The 12,831-nt window shown below is 33.8% G+C and overlaps 2 protein-coding genes across 3 annotated transcripts; one reads left to right on the plus strand and one right to left on the minus strand.

Moving 5' to 3' along the window:
* Nucleotides 1-1,561: 1,561 nt before the first annotated feature.
* Nucleotides 1,562-5,883, plus strand: LOC108905633. Of its 2 annotated transcripts, XM_018708603.1 has the most exons (5): nt 1,562-1,844; nt 1,945-2,127; nt 2,183-2,285; nt 2,370-2,670; nt 3,548-5,883. In XM_018708603.1, the coding sequence occupies exons 1-5, from the start codon at nt 1,710-1,712 to the stop codon at nt 5,382-5,384; spliced, it is 2,559 nt and encodes an 852-aa protein (XP_018564119.1). In that variant the 5' UTR covers nt 1,562-1,709; the 3' UTR covers nt 5,385-5,883. The 2 variants fall into 2 exon arrangements, with proteins under 2 accessions (XP_018564119.1, XP_018564118.1); XM_018708602.1 differs by having other exon boundaries at nt 2,183-2,670.
* Nucleotides 5,884-9,762: 3,879 nt separating this feature from the next.
* On the minus strand, nt 9,763-12,812 carry LOC108905630 (protein germ cell-less). The gene is made up of 7 exons (XM_018708596.1): nt 12,277-12,812; nt 12,001-12,221; nt 11,785-11,936; nt 11,437-11,734; nt 11,133-11,334; nt 10,841-11,059; nt 9,763-10,786 (listed from the first exon to the last, which is right to left on the minus strand). The coding sequence occupies exons 1-7, from the start codon at nt 12,417-12,419 to the stop codon at nt 10,573-10,575; spliced, it is 1,449 nt and encodes a 482-aa protein (XP_018564112.1). The 5' UTR covers nt 12,420-12,812; the 3' UTR covers nt 9,763-10,572.
* Nucleotides 12,813-12,831: the final 19 nt, after the last annotated feature.

The raw sequence follows: 12,831 nt of genomic DNA on the forward strand, positions 1-12,831 counted from the left end.
CAGGGGATGAAAGGGATATGGACTCACATTTAGGCAGACACAAAATCGATACTTCAGCGTGGAGGCGGGATTTTTAGCGTGGCCCAAGAATTTGTTATTGGTATATCTTCATGTTGATCTGAATTGCAAACCATCTACTTTAGCTATTCAGGGAATGTCATACTGGCATTACTTGATTATGCTATTTGCACCACAAAATTTTTACCAAATATTTGTTACCGGCCTTTTGGAAAATAATCATGGAACATACTTAATTTTTTTGCTCTTAAATATGCACGCAAATATCAAATACAAAAATTACAGCTGCACTATACTTATATTTTTTTTATAACAAACGTGTTTGAACCTTATATACATAATTATACATTTCGTATAGTCTAAAAATTCGTGTAGCTATTCATTCGATTTGTTAGAGTATGAACAAATTTCACTTGAGGCCTGAAGAACGCCAATAAAAAAATGAGATGGAAATGTAGACAGGGGGACTTACTCCACTATTTTGCCACTGCGCATATCACTCTCAGAGCTCAAGTAAATTTGGTTTACCTTGTACACATGTTGCAAATACACGTGTGCATTTTTTAAGGTTTATCTCTCGAGCATTTCCACATATTTTTGCAATTTGACGCAATTTATCTCATTCATCGATCAATTTTTGAAGAAAATAAAAGTGCCTAGTTTACTTTATGGCTATAAAACAAAAATATATAATTGGTTCTAAATTGGCTGAGCAATAAGAAAAATTGCGAAATATCAGCTAGAGTTAGATGGAAATAATCTTGTTAAATGATGGGTAGGTATATCACCCAAAAATCAGTTTGAGTCTACAGGTATAATGGATTTAATTTGGCAAGATGTACAATTGTACACCCAGTGAATTTTTCTTTGATCACATTGAACATCCCTGTGTAAATGAATAGAATATCATACAAAAAAACGTATATTGTACTAGATAGTATGTAGGTAGGTAGGGACCCTAAAATGGAAGGGTCAGCTTTCAAGTCTTGTATAACTCAAGAATTTTCTACCTACCTGAGCTGAAATGACAAATCTTCTCGGGACCTACCTACCTACTGGATACTTACATGAGTTGTTTTAAAGTTTCTGAAGCATTCCTTAACGTTTTGAAATAAGTAGGGTGTACTTGTTTACTTTAATTAAACTTATAGCTTGCTAATTCAGAATGGAACAGGTTATTTCTCTCCAGGGAGACTGTAATTTATCCTCTATTTAAGTTTTTTGTGCTTTTGTAACTTGTAAATCAAGAGATTTTTTAATGGTAATTAACATTTAAATAAACTGTCTGCTTTTCTTAATTATCAACTGCATCTACTTTAAATTCACGAGACAATATAAAATGTTTAATTTCTTTTTTTATTATTTAATTTAGTTTCCGTTGGCTTTTTTCAGTCTTCAGTCATTTTGCGGGAAATGAGTGAAATTTAAAATTTGAAAAATCACTAGACTGTAGAGAAATTAATACCGGAAAAAGTGGGGAGTAGGTCAAACGTTTCACCTACATGGGGTCCAACTTGCGCGTCTCCTCTCGACAAGTCTGAAAAGTAACATTAAAAATGGCGAAATACATACATAACATGACAATTTGTCGGCGTTTTGTTTAAAAATGCGGTAATTGTGTCGAATAAATGAACTACAAGTGGAATATAACCTATTAGGTCAAATACTCGTAAATAAAAAACAATAAAATCATGGAAGTGTCCGAAAATATGGAAGAAAAGTGTCGATTGTGTGACGAAGTTGGTGAGAAAATGTTTAGCATTTTTGACAAAAACGAAGAAGGCCATCAGTTCCTCCAGTTAATAAAAGAATGTCTACCGATAATAGTAAGTCCCCTAGATATTGTTTATTTTTATTTTTTAACTAAATATAACCTACAAATTAGAGAGAACAACAATTATTAAAATCAAAACAACCACTTTGCAGATATATAGAACAGACCCATTATCAAAACAGATCTGTGAAAGATGCTGTATGCAATTGGAAAGTGTTGCAAAATTTAAGAAAATCAGTCAAGACACCGCAGAAAGGCATAAAGAAAAGCTGAGATCAAACAGTGGTGAAGAAAGTACTGATATTCGATTATTTTTAGGATGTGATTATGATATGGTAACTACATTAACTAAATCCTGTTACATCATTTTTATGATTTTCTTAATTCTAGATGGAAGGATCAGAACTGAAAGATGCAAGTACTTCCACAGAAGATCTCATAATTTACTGCAATAATTGCAAGCAATCAATACTGGATCCCAATGCAGTGAATGGTGAGCTGGAGCTATGTACCGACTTACACAAAGCCATAGCCGAATCGATGAGGAAAAACAAAGTAACAACGGAATCTGTTTCAGAGAAACTGTTGCGTAGAAGGAAAGTGGTACCTTTTTATCATGAACTGGATGACTCGCTATGCAGCAGTTTGACTGAATTTACTCAGAACACTGAAGGTTCACAGTGTTTTGAAATGCCCAGTGACGATGATGAGGAGTCTGTAGATTCCGACGAGACTCAGAGGCCCGCTAAGCGGAGGAGGATATTTGAAGATGAAAGCGAGGAAAAAGAAGGTGGCGGGTTACTTATGATACGAAAACCTGCCGACATTAATGGAGAAACTAATTTAGAAGATCTGTATGCAGATGAGGACGAGTACAGGTATTTGTTCCTTTTTGTATTTGTTACTTTTTTATCATTTTCATTTTTAGATTTCATTTAGGTAAATATTACTGCTATTTTTTTTTCATATAGGTAGTATATGTACTAGTAATTGACAACAATGCAAGTAAATACCAATAACATTTATTGTTATACCATTTTCTATTGAATTTAATACTAAATAGAGTGAGATTCTCGTATTTGCATTGGCTTATACTTGAGATTAAATCCAATGTAAGCAATACAATTGGCTATTTTTGGCACTGCCACTTAAAATTCAGGAAAACGCTAATTTTAATAGTTAGTTTAATATCATTTCGGCGAATTTCGATGAAAAAAAATTATAATTTTATTATTTCATTACTTTGTCTTCTATTTATACGGTGTGGTTTTATTTTCAGCCTTCTTTTCATACGACTGGATCGTAGAACATTTTGTTTTCGAAATACAGGGAGTTGAATTTAAAAGTATATTTTCCCTAATATCCCTGGTGATATTTTACATAGGCTGACGAAACTTGAGCAGTTATATATCTAATTATTTAATAATTTATTTTAGTTTGATTCAATGTGACATTTGTAGAGTAATGTGACGATCACTCCTACATACAAAAAATTATATAATTTTGCAAAAAGTATTAAATAAATACACTTAAGAAATAAGAATAAGAAAGGTTGATAAAATAATTATGAAATTGGTAGCTTTCTTAACCTTCTGATTACTGATACATTTTTTCATACTGACTTTATTCGTATTCTCATTTTGTTTAGAAATTTTTTACCTTATGCGTGATTTCTGTCACTTATTTTTAGTTTCATATCTTAAGTTCATTGGGCAGACATACAGAAAGACTAAACCTGCTATCGATATGTTTTAGGTACCAACCTTTGAGTTTATTGCAATTGGCTTTAAACGTTATAAATAAAGAAAACGTACCTGACTATGAGCCTTTCGACTTCACAAAAGAACTAGTGTACCCCAAATGCAATTACTGTGCGGCAACGTTCCAAAACCTGAAACTCTTAGCGATACACGAAACCGTTCACATGGACGTGGAAATGGGCGAAAAGATCGATAATCCGGTACCGTGGCACCACTCCAGAGAAAATGCAGAGATACGTAACAAGTGGTTGAGCTACTTCGACGAAAATGGGTACGAAGACGACGATATTATTATCGACGTGGTGACCAACGACCTACTGATTCCCATGGACATGAAAGAAGAGAGGACCGGCCTTACAGGCGAAGAGCAGATTGTTTTAGTGGGGACACAACCGATGGTTAACGGTATCTACCTGGGGGACTACACCAAGGAGGAGAGGAAGTCTTTTTATCAGTCCATGCGTATACAGGGCGTCAACAAGAAGTTCTGTCACCTGTGCCGGTACTGCTTCAAAGACAATTGGGCCATAGAGAGCCATTATTTTTCTTCGGCTTGCTATTACACGTGTCGGTACTGCGGGATGAGGTTTAACAAACAGCGACACAGATATAACGAACATGTGGAGGAACACAAGACTCAGAACCACGATATCTCCGATAAAATATTCGCAGCTAGTAAACTGAGCAACGTCGTACCGAAAGTAATAAATCCCCAGAAGGCGAGAAAGGTGGTGGTGGGAGACCAAAATCCCCCGCAGCCCATTCAGATACAACCTCAGCAGCCGTCTCCTCCCGCTCAATACAGCACCCCAGGGGGGCAGCCCATAAGAGTCAAGAACTTAATGGAGCGTCGCACCCTCCAGCCGAACCTGCAGATCAAGGAAGAGCCTCAAGAACCAAAAGACATAATAACTTCCCAGTCCAAGACCGGCAATCAGGCTTACTTCTGCCGGAAATGCTACAAAGTGTTTTTCAAACTCGACGAATTCAACGTGCACAGCAAAAATTGTGATTACAACCAGTTTCCTCAGTTGAGAAACATGGCGAAGCCAGCGTACCATTCCAAGAATGGGGAAGTGCCGACTTCCCCTGCAGGCCGGCCGATCCGCAACTGCGCCAAGGAGATAGGCCCTTACAAAGACGAGGCCTACCTCCCGGACTCCATCCTGAAGGACCCTAAGCCCAACACGCCGCAGAGTTTCGTCTGTTTCATATGCAATACTCCGTTCCCCACCATATATTCGAGGAACAGCCACATGCGCATACACAAAGGGGAAACGCAGGCAATGCCTTCGACCAGTCAAAAACCGCGCTCGCAAATGCAGAACAGCTACCAGAATTACAGGACGCCCCCCCCGCAGACCCATCAAGTGCTCATAGCCGAGGGTATGATCAAGCAGGAGCCCATGGACATGCCCATGGAGCCCATGGTGGAGATCCACGAACCCGAGCAGAACTACACGGGATCCATAGGCGACGGGGCCGTCAGTATAACGCCCATCAGTAAAAATCCTAGGCAAAAGCCGACGATCAACCCGAACATCATGCGGATAGTGCAGAACAACCCGCAGCTGTCCATCAAGAAGTCCCCCGAGAAATATCCCATGCCGGGTAGTAGTAATAATCACGTGCATATGGGCGTGGCCCCGCCCGACTTGGATAAGTCGTATAAATGTTCCTCGTGCTGGGAGGCGTTCGCGAACAAGTCTCACTTGTATTTCCATAAAAAGAACCAGTGCGAGGGGTCTCGGTTTCCCTGTCCCTTCTGCAAGAAACGATTCGGTACCGAAGCAGCGTACAGCTCCCACATTTTCTATAGTCACCCTGAGTAACTTGCCCGATACGCGACTTAGTGCTGCGGCAGAATTGTTTTGTAAATTTATTAAATAACGATAAGACTCGATTCATATTTATTTTATTGGTTCCGTTTTATTGACATTCTATGATATCAGACCTTATTCCAAATTGTGTGTTTTTACCTTATAAGTGACGTATTTTAAGATAGCGTAAGAATCTCAAGCAGAGGATCGCTTTGCGTAGACGATCGGACATCATGTGGTTATTTATTTTTTTACGGTTCTCCTTGATTATGTATATTTAGTTATTATATGATAATTATTTAACTAGCGCTTCTATTTTTGTATAAATTGCACCCATTTTAATTTCGGAACGTCAGTATTGAAAACAAAATTCACGCTTTGTTTTTAGTTTAATGTGGTAAGACGTATTTTAAAGTTTTGTATGATTAGTCTGTATGAAGTAGGACATTGAATTTTTATGTAAATAATTATGTAATAGGTTTTCAGAAGTGAATAAACCATATATATTTAATATTATTTGTAATTTCATTCCGTCCACCGATAATTTTCCGACGATTTTTCTTTAAAGAACCCCATTGAAAAGCTTGTGAAGGTGCAAATGCTGGTGTTCCAAATAACAAGTACGGTATTTTAATAACAATTGCCTCAAATAATTTGGTTGAATTTTATTAAAAAAAAAATCCTTACCAGTCTTAAGAATAGTCCAACCAAATTACACTTGGAGAAAAAAGAATTGTTACCTGGACTTTTATAAGTGAAAATGATAAAACGAACAAAAAAGTATCCAATGCAAAAGTTGTAGATCATGCTAAAATCTACAACTTTTGTAGAGGTCACGAAAAAAAGTTTTTTTTCTGATTTTTCGTTTTTTATTTCTCATTTCCGCAAAAATAACTTAATTTCGACGAGACTTGGTGAAAGTATACCTTTCTGTGTCTTAAATAATCACAAATTTTTTTAGATAAAAAAATCAAGAAGTTTCCAAGATATTCATTTTTTCTAGTCTGAAACACTTTTTTTCAAAGAAAAATTCTACTTAGGAAATTCATCGTACAAAGTTCTGCCGGTGATCACTTTTTTCGTTTTGACATACACTTTTTGGTAAACTAAAAAAAATCTGTAATCAAAGTTCAGAAACATGCTCAAAAATGCAAAAATATAATAAATGACGCAACAATTAATTTTTCAGTAATTGTTGATAATTTGTTTAAATTAAAAAAAAATAAAAAACTGATTACACCATTGAATTCCCATCAACCCTCCGCCACCCCTGCTCACGCATTTATTTTTTTCGTTTAGTACAAACCCCTTTACCATTTCCATTTATAAAAGTCTAGGTAACAATTTTCTTTTTTTCAAAAGATATTTTAAAACGTTTAACAATACAGGGTGTCCCACCGGGAACTGCGTCGATCGATATCTTGGAAAGTACTGCTCCGAAAAACTTGAAAATGTCCCTGGCAATGTCCCTGAAGCAAACACAACTAAAATATCCAGAACATTCCAGTTCTTCCGGTTATACCAGAACCAACTTCGTTATTTTAAATGGGACACCCTATATATTATTGCATTTTCGGATTCTACGTAAAATTTGAGGGTCACTATTAAATATTCCCTATACCTAAGTTATAGATTTTGAGATATTAATTTTTAAAGAAAAATTTTGACAGATGCAAGGGTCTGCGGAGATGCTAGTAACTCTTTACAGGAGCGTGATATCAAACGGATTTTTGATACCTGTAAAGGGCATAGGTAACGCTAAATTATGGTATACCACAAATTAAAACATTTAATACTAGGTGTTTCATTGTTGCTGTTACATTTCGATAATTTCAAACGGATATAACTTTGTTAACTTAAATGGAACACCCTGTATTTTTTTACTCCTTCGTATGTAGATTGAAATTTCCTTTCAAGCCATATAAGCATCGTTAGGGTTGCCGTTACCACTTCTAGAGATATTTGCAATTTTCTATTTTGTGGACACCTTTTCTCGTATAAGACCTGTTGTCAAATTGGCCATGACCAGAAACATTCCAAAAAAAATATAAATAAAGAGAATATCAACTGATCCACATATTTATTTGCCAATTTAAAGATACAAAGCGTTTATTGACTAGCCAATTAGTAAGAGCACTTATAATTAAAAAAATAAAAAAAATTACCCGCTCTATCGCTGCCCACATACAAAAAAAAATCCTTACGAAACTAAAAGTAAATTAAAGAAATAGTGAGAGACAAAATAAGTACTAACAGATTAGCACCATTCGTGAATCTTATATGTCTTTTGGTAACTTAGCAAATGGCACTTCCACATGTAATTTTATAAAAATACTGTTACTTTAATCTTATTCATACGTCAGAAAAATAAAAAAAAAATTGTTGCAGATTTGAAGTATTCAAAAATTTTAATCGGTTAACTTGACCGGTCGGTAGACCAAATAATTTTAATCAAAAAGTTTCATATGAATGCACGGCATAGAAGGTTTAGTTTTATTGATACTGGGTGTTGAAATAATATAATACATTTTCTCAAACATCTCTGAAGATATTTGATGTGAACTGATAAGACTTGGGTCAACGATTTATTTAATTAGATATAAAATTTCATTGAGTTAGCTTAAGTCGACCACTGGTGGAGATAGTAGGGCACATTGCGACCAAAAAGTCCAAAACTCTGTCATATCTAATTTAAAAATTATATAAGTGCATTTAATTCTCGATGGTACTTCTATGCTTCCCGTCAAACATCCTCGGAGGTATTTCAGAAATTGTGATTTTTTTTTTTCAAATTCAACCACATTCGTAAGAAACTTTTTACTTAAAATTGTTCCGTCTCTTCTGGAAAATTTGCACAAACGTGTATAATTATCTCGCAAAAAAGAAATTAAGTACTTATGAATATACAAATATACTGGAGAAAATTCGTATTTGAATATATTTTCATTTCTATAGTCTTGAGTATACATCAATACAATAATATAGATGAGATATAGGCACTTAATAAGTAGAATTAATAATTGATATACAATATGTTACATATATAAATAATTATATATTTAAGACGATAAATGCTTAAAAAGGAAATACAAAAAAAATAACTGGAAGAACTGTCGTGTCTGTTACAGAACACTGCTAATCCCTGAATATTATATATACAATCTACAAAGGGGATACTTAATTAGATAAAAAAAAATATTTCGTTTGATTAATTTCTCATAAATTTGCATCACGATATGACGAGGTCTGTGACCCCTGTTTGATATAACTGATACGACAGTCATATCTAAATTATCTGATAATAGTGTATTTTTAAAATGCTATTTTGAAATAAACATACTTAACTAAATTAATTTTTCATAATGCTGCTTCAACGAAATTCACATAATGCCTATTACAACAAAATAAATTTTTAATTTTGTAATATTTATTATAAATATAAAGATACATCAAATATAATTATAATTTTGTCAATTAGTATCCCCAGTATCTGCACGTCTACATTTAAAATAGTGTGAATATTAATATTCAAATGGAAAATCTAATCCTTTCTACATACAGGGTAGTCCCAAATTGCCACCCAATGCTGACATCAAAAAATATACCTTTCTATCAATCTTTTCCGAAAATTTTAACTATATCTTAAAAGTCCTTGGAGATATCTTAGTTTTCTTTTTTTTTAAATTATTTGATGGTAATTTGTTAATATAAGTTATTACTTTCGATATATGTATTCGTGTAACTTATCTATTAATTAAAAGTCGTTAGTTTGGAGTTAAGGAAATAATCGCTACAGAACTCTCAAAAAAATGTATATCGCGCAATTTTTTTTTTCATGCGAAAATAAAACTGGCATTTCAATAAAAAATAAGTGTAAGTATTTTTTTTATCTCTAAAACACCATAGATCAATATCTTCCCAAAATTAAAAACATATTGCTTATCTAAGATATGGGATTCTAATAATATTGTGTAAATTAGTATCGAGATGAGTCTATATTAAAAACACGAATAAGATGTCTCGAAGGATATGAATGAATTAGAGATGTGCTGTGGGCATGTCCCGAGGACACTTTTCAAGATTGAAAAGTTGTTTGCGCATGCGCGGAATCATTTATTACATTCATAATTCCCGCAAAAAATTTTTGAGGTTGGTATATGTAAAATTAAAGATATTTAGTGATTTTCTTGTAATTTTGTTGGCAATTGTTTAATTGCAACACATTTTAAAAATATAACCTCTTATATCTCCATATTTTATTATTTTTGGCAAAGTTAACGATTAGTAAATAGTAATCAGTTGATTTTTAATTTAATATTTAATACACAAATAATTTATAAATGAAGTATAACGCCAAAATTTGGTTATTTTTCTGAATTGAATAAAAATCATAAATGTAACATCTGCTCAAAAACAATTTTAAGAATTCCAGTAGGATGCAAAAACATTTAAATAAGTGTATTGGCTGTCCGGGGAAAATTAGAAACCAGTTTATATAAAAGTCTAAAGGTAGGTAATAAGTAAAATATATCGACGCATATTCATTAGAATAAAAGTAATATTTTGCCTTGTGTACCCTCAAACAACCTGCGAAAACATGACATCACTCATAGGAGCCTTATTAGATTCAAAGTCAAAAGTATTTTTCCCGACATGTCCGTAACACACTTTAGTGCCCATCTCTAATATGAATACGAATAACATCCCATAAAAAATATATAATCTACCATCCCTTTCGGTGTATCTCCGTTAATATCTATTTTTGGAAAAAAGTTAACGAAAAAAGATACTTTTATTTTTTGATATACCCCCTGAAAATATCGAGAGACGACTTAGGATCACTCTTTATATTTGCATGTTTCACAGGATTTCACTTACACCTCTCATGGATTTTTGCAATAGAACAAAAATTCCTAATTAGTAAAATTCGACTGGTAACTCCGAATAAAGCGCATCTTTACAAAAATGTCTAAAAATTTGTGTCATTTTCGGATTCCTAAGCATAGCTCGCATCACAGTCACATCTTCAATACGAAAATATTACTAGATTTAGTCACATGAATAAACACTGTTACTTTTTAAAGCCAACCCTTCATCTTCCCACCTAATGACTGTCGCCAGGTAAGTAAATCCCTTTTTACTTAAATATGGAAAATAGCTTAGAGTTATTTGTACAAAAACGTATACAAAATAATAATCGTTATGACACGGTTTGTCTACTTTCTTCTATCAAATTTTCTTGGTTATCCGGCGAAGTGTACATTATGTTGGCCGATATAATTATGGGATATTCCAGATCTTTGTCGAAGGACATAATCTGTATCTCCTCGCCTTTGGCCAAAGGAATTTTTAATATGTCCGACTGTTTCATGTAAACGATCTGTCTCTGTTCGTTAAGTCTCACCACAGTAACTCTACGAAACAGGAAGTTAGATTCTGGTTACACTTACGTTACCTGTGAGGAGTACCTTATAGCTACGTGTCTCGACGTTTGTAAACTCAGCAACTGTTCAAATTCGGACCTGTGATTCCTTTTAATGGATAAAGTCAATCCGTCGGTTATCATGAGAAGATCCACTCCAAAATGGAATCCTGTCCACCTCCAAACGTGCCTTTCGTTCACCGATAGTACTCTTCCACATCTCAAGCTATTTCCGAGGAACACTTCGTCAGGTATATCATTCGGACTGAAATAAAAATTTTAAACAAGTAAATAAAGAATGTACACCCTCATTTTACTAATAGTAACACGGAATTTACCCCTTGTCATCATTTTGGTTAACCCGTAAAACGTTCTTCCACTGCTGTAAAATCACAGGATCCAACCAAATTTTAGGAATAATATTGTCACGTAAAATTAATAAAACGTCCAACTGGTGAGACACAAGATTCTGTAATCTTAGCCCTTGGAATACCGACATGAATTGCTTGCCTTCACTTGTTAGAAGATAGGGCAACTTATCTGAAATTTTTCAATACTTAATGTAGGTAAACGTTCAATAATTTGTTTTATAGTTTGTTATAGTCACAAATGAATATAATTTTATACTTTGTCTCAACTCACCAGTCCTTGAACAAAAATATTCATTTACAGTGGTAATTGATGGTTCTCCAGTATCCGGATACAAGTGAAGATACACCCAATATTTTAACATAACGTATATGGAATACTCAGTTTGTATAACAAACAAATCGGGATGAGAGACCAACTTAGCCATAAGTGATATCGGAATGGTCTTAAGTTCAGATAAAGGATGGCTAAAGTAGTAAGGCATTAGATTGACCAAAAACCATTTAAAACACACTTCTTGAAGTTTTTTGTCACCATACTGACATGCGGCATTATAATAATCCAGTGAGGTCTAAGAAAATACATTTTGATTTGAAGTAAATTTAAATAAAAATGTCGTACCTTCGGATTTATCGTTTCCAACATAACTTCTGTACATTTTTCAATCAATCCGTCCAGTTGGAACATAGTCGCAGTTGCCAAGATTGGTACGATTTCTAGAGGATTTAGAACTATTTCACAGTTATACAAGGAACCTAATACAACTTTTAATGCTAAAACAAAATCATAAATGTATATAAAAACCAACTATATGCCAGACACTTAAGCATAACTTACAGTCAATAGTTATCAGTGGATCCACCACGTCAATATTTATAAATTTTTGTGTTGTTTCTAACCAAGACCCTCCAAACATACTTGCAAAGTATGGACTCTGACACAAATACACCCTGTGCAAATTGAACTCTTCGCCTAAAGCACATACTGTCACATCTGAATTTTTTCCTTCCATAAAAAGCGCTTGATATATGTATTTTGCGGTGCTAACCAACTTTTTCCTACAAATGTATACGAATAATAATTTCCACGTCTAATACATCATTTGGTACCAACCTTTTTGGAGTATGAAGAGCAATATCAATAACCTTATTGACCTCTTCCTCATCTGATTCACTATGTTTACGCTTCTTACCAGTAACGTAACCAGTAACGTTATTTACAATGTTTTGTGTTTGTGCAGAAAAAGTTGCACCCATTTTGGAATATTTTTCTTATATTTCTAAACTAGGTCAGTGGTTGTAATTTCTGATACAAAAATCACTTATTTGTTGTCCATTTGAGTTTAAAATTCACATAATAAACATTAATTACACACAGTTCTTCCAAAGTCGATATAAAAACATTAATTTCTTATTTATACGACAAAAAATTTAATGTTTTTTAACATTTTTGCACTACCAACTTTCTTCTCTTGTGTTTACATCATAACGACTCGTCAGATGAGATTAATATTTTCTAAATGTCGAATGCAAATTATCTGTATTAAAATATCTAATCAGTAAATCCAATTATATCCTATTTAACAGCAAAGTTTGTACAAAATAAGGTTGGTCTCGAAACTTACATATTTTTTAAATTAACTTTGACAAGTCCCCATCTACGCCTCTG

Source organism: Anoplophora glabripennis, unplaced genomic scaffold (assembly GCF_000390285.2).
Source record: "Anoplophora glabripennis isolate ALB-LARVAE unplaced genomic scaffold, Agla_2.0 scaffold53, whole genome shotgun sequence".
Classification (NCBI taxonomy): Eukaryota; Metazoa; Arthropoda; class Insecta; order Coleoptera; family Cerambycidae; genus Anoplophora; species Anoplophora glabripennis.

Bases quoted from the DNA above. Each gene is read 5' to 3' on its own strand.
- LOC108905630 (XM_018708596.1), bottom strand. From the start codon at position 12,419: ATGGGTGCAACTTTTTCTGCACAAACACAAAACATTGTAAATAACGTT. The intron at 11,735-11,784 runs GTACGACATTTT...GTATTTTCTTAG, and splicing joins TGGAAACGATAAATCCGAAG to ACCTCACTGGATTATTATAA. The intron at 10,787-10,840 runs GTACTCCTCACA...CCTGTTTCGTAG, and splicing joins TCGAGACACGTAGCTATAAG to AGTTACTGTGGTGAGACTTA.
- LOC108905633 (XM_018708602.1), top strand. From the start codon at position 1,710: ATGGAAGTGTCCGAAAATATGGAAGAAAAGTGTCGATTGTGTGACGAA. The intron at 2,128-2,182 runs GTAACTACATTA...TCTTAATTCTAG, and splicing joins TAGGATGTGATTATGATATG to ATGGAAGGATCAGAACTGAA. The intron at 2,671-3,547 runs GTATTTGTTCCT...GATATGTTTTAG, and splicing joins GCAGATGAGGACGAGTACAG to GTACCAACCTTTGAGTTTAT.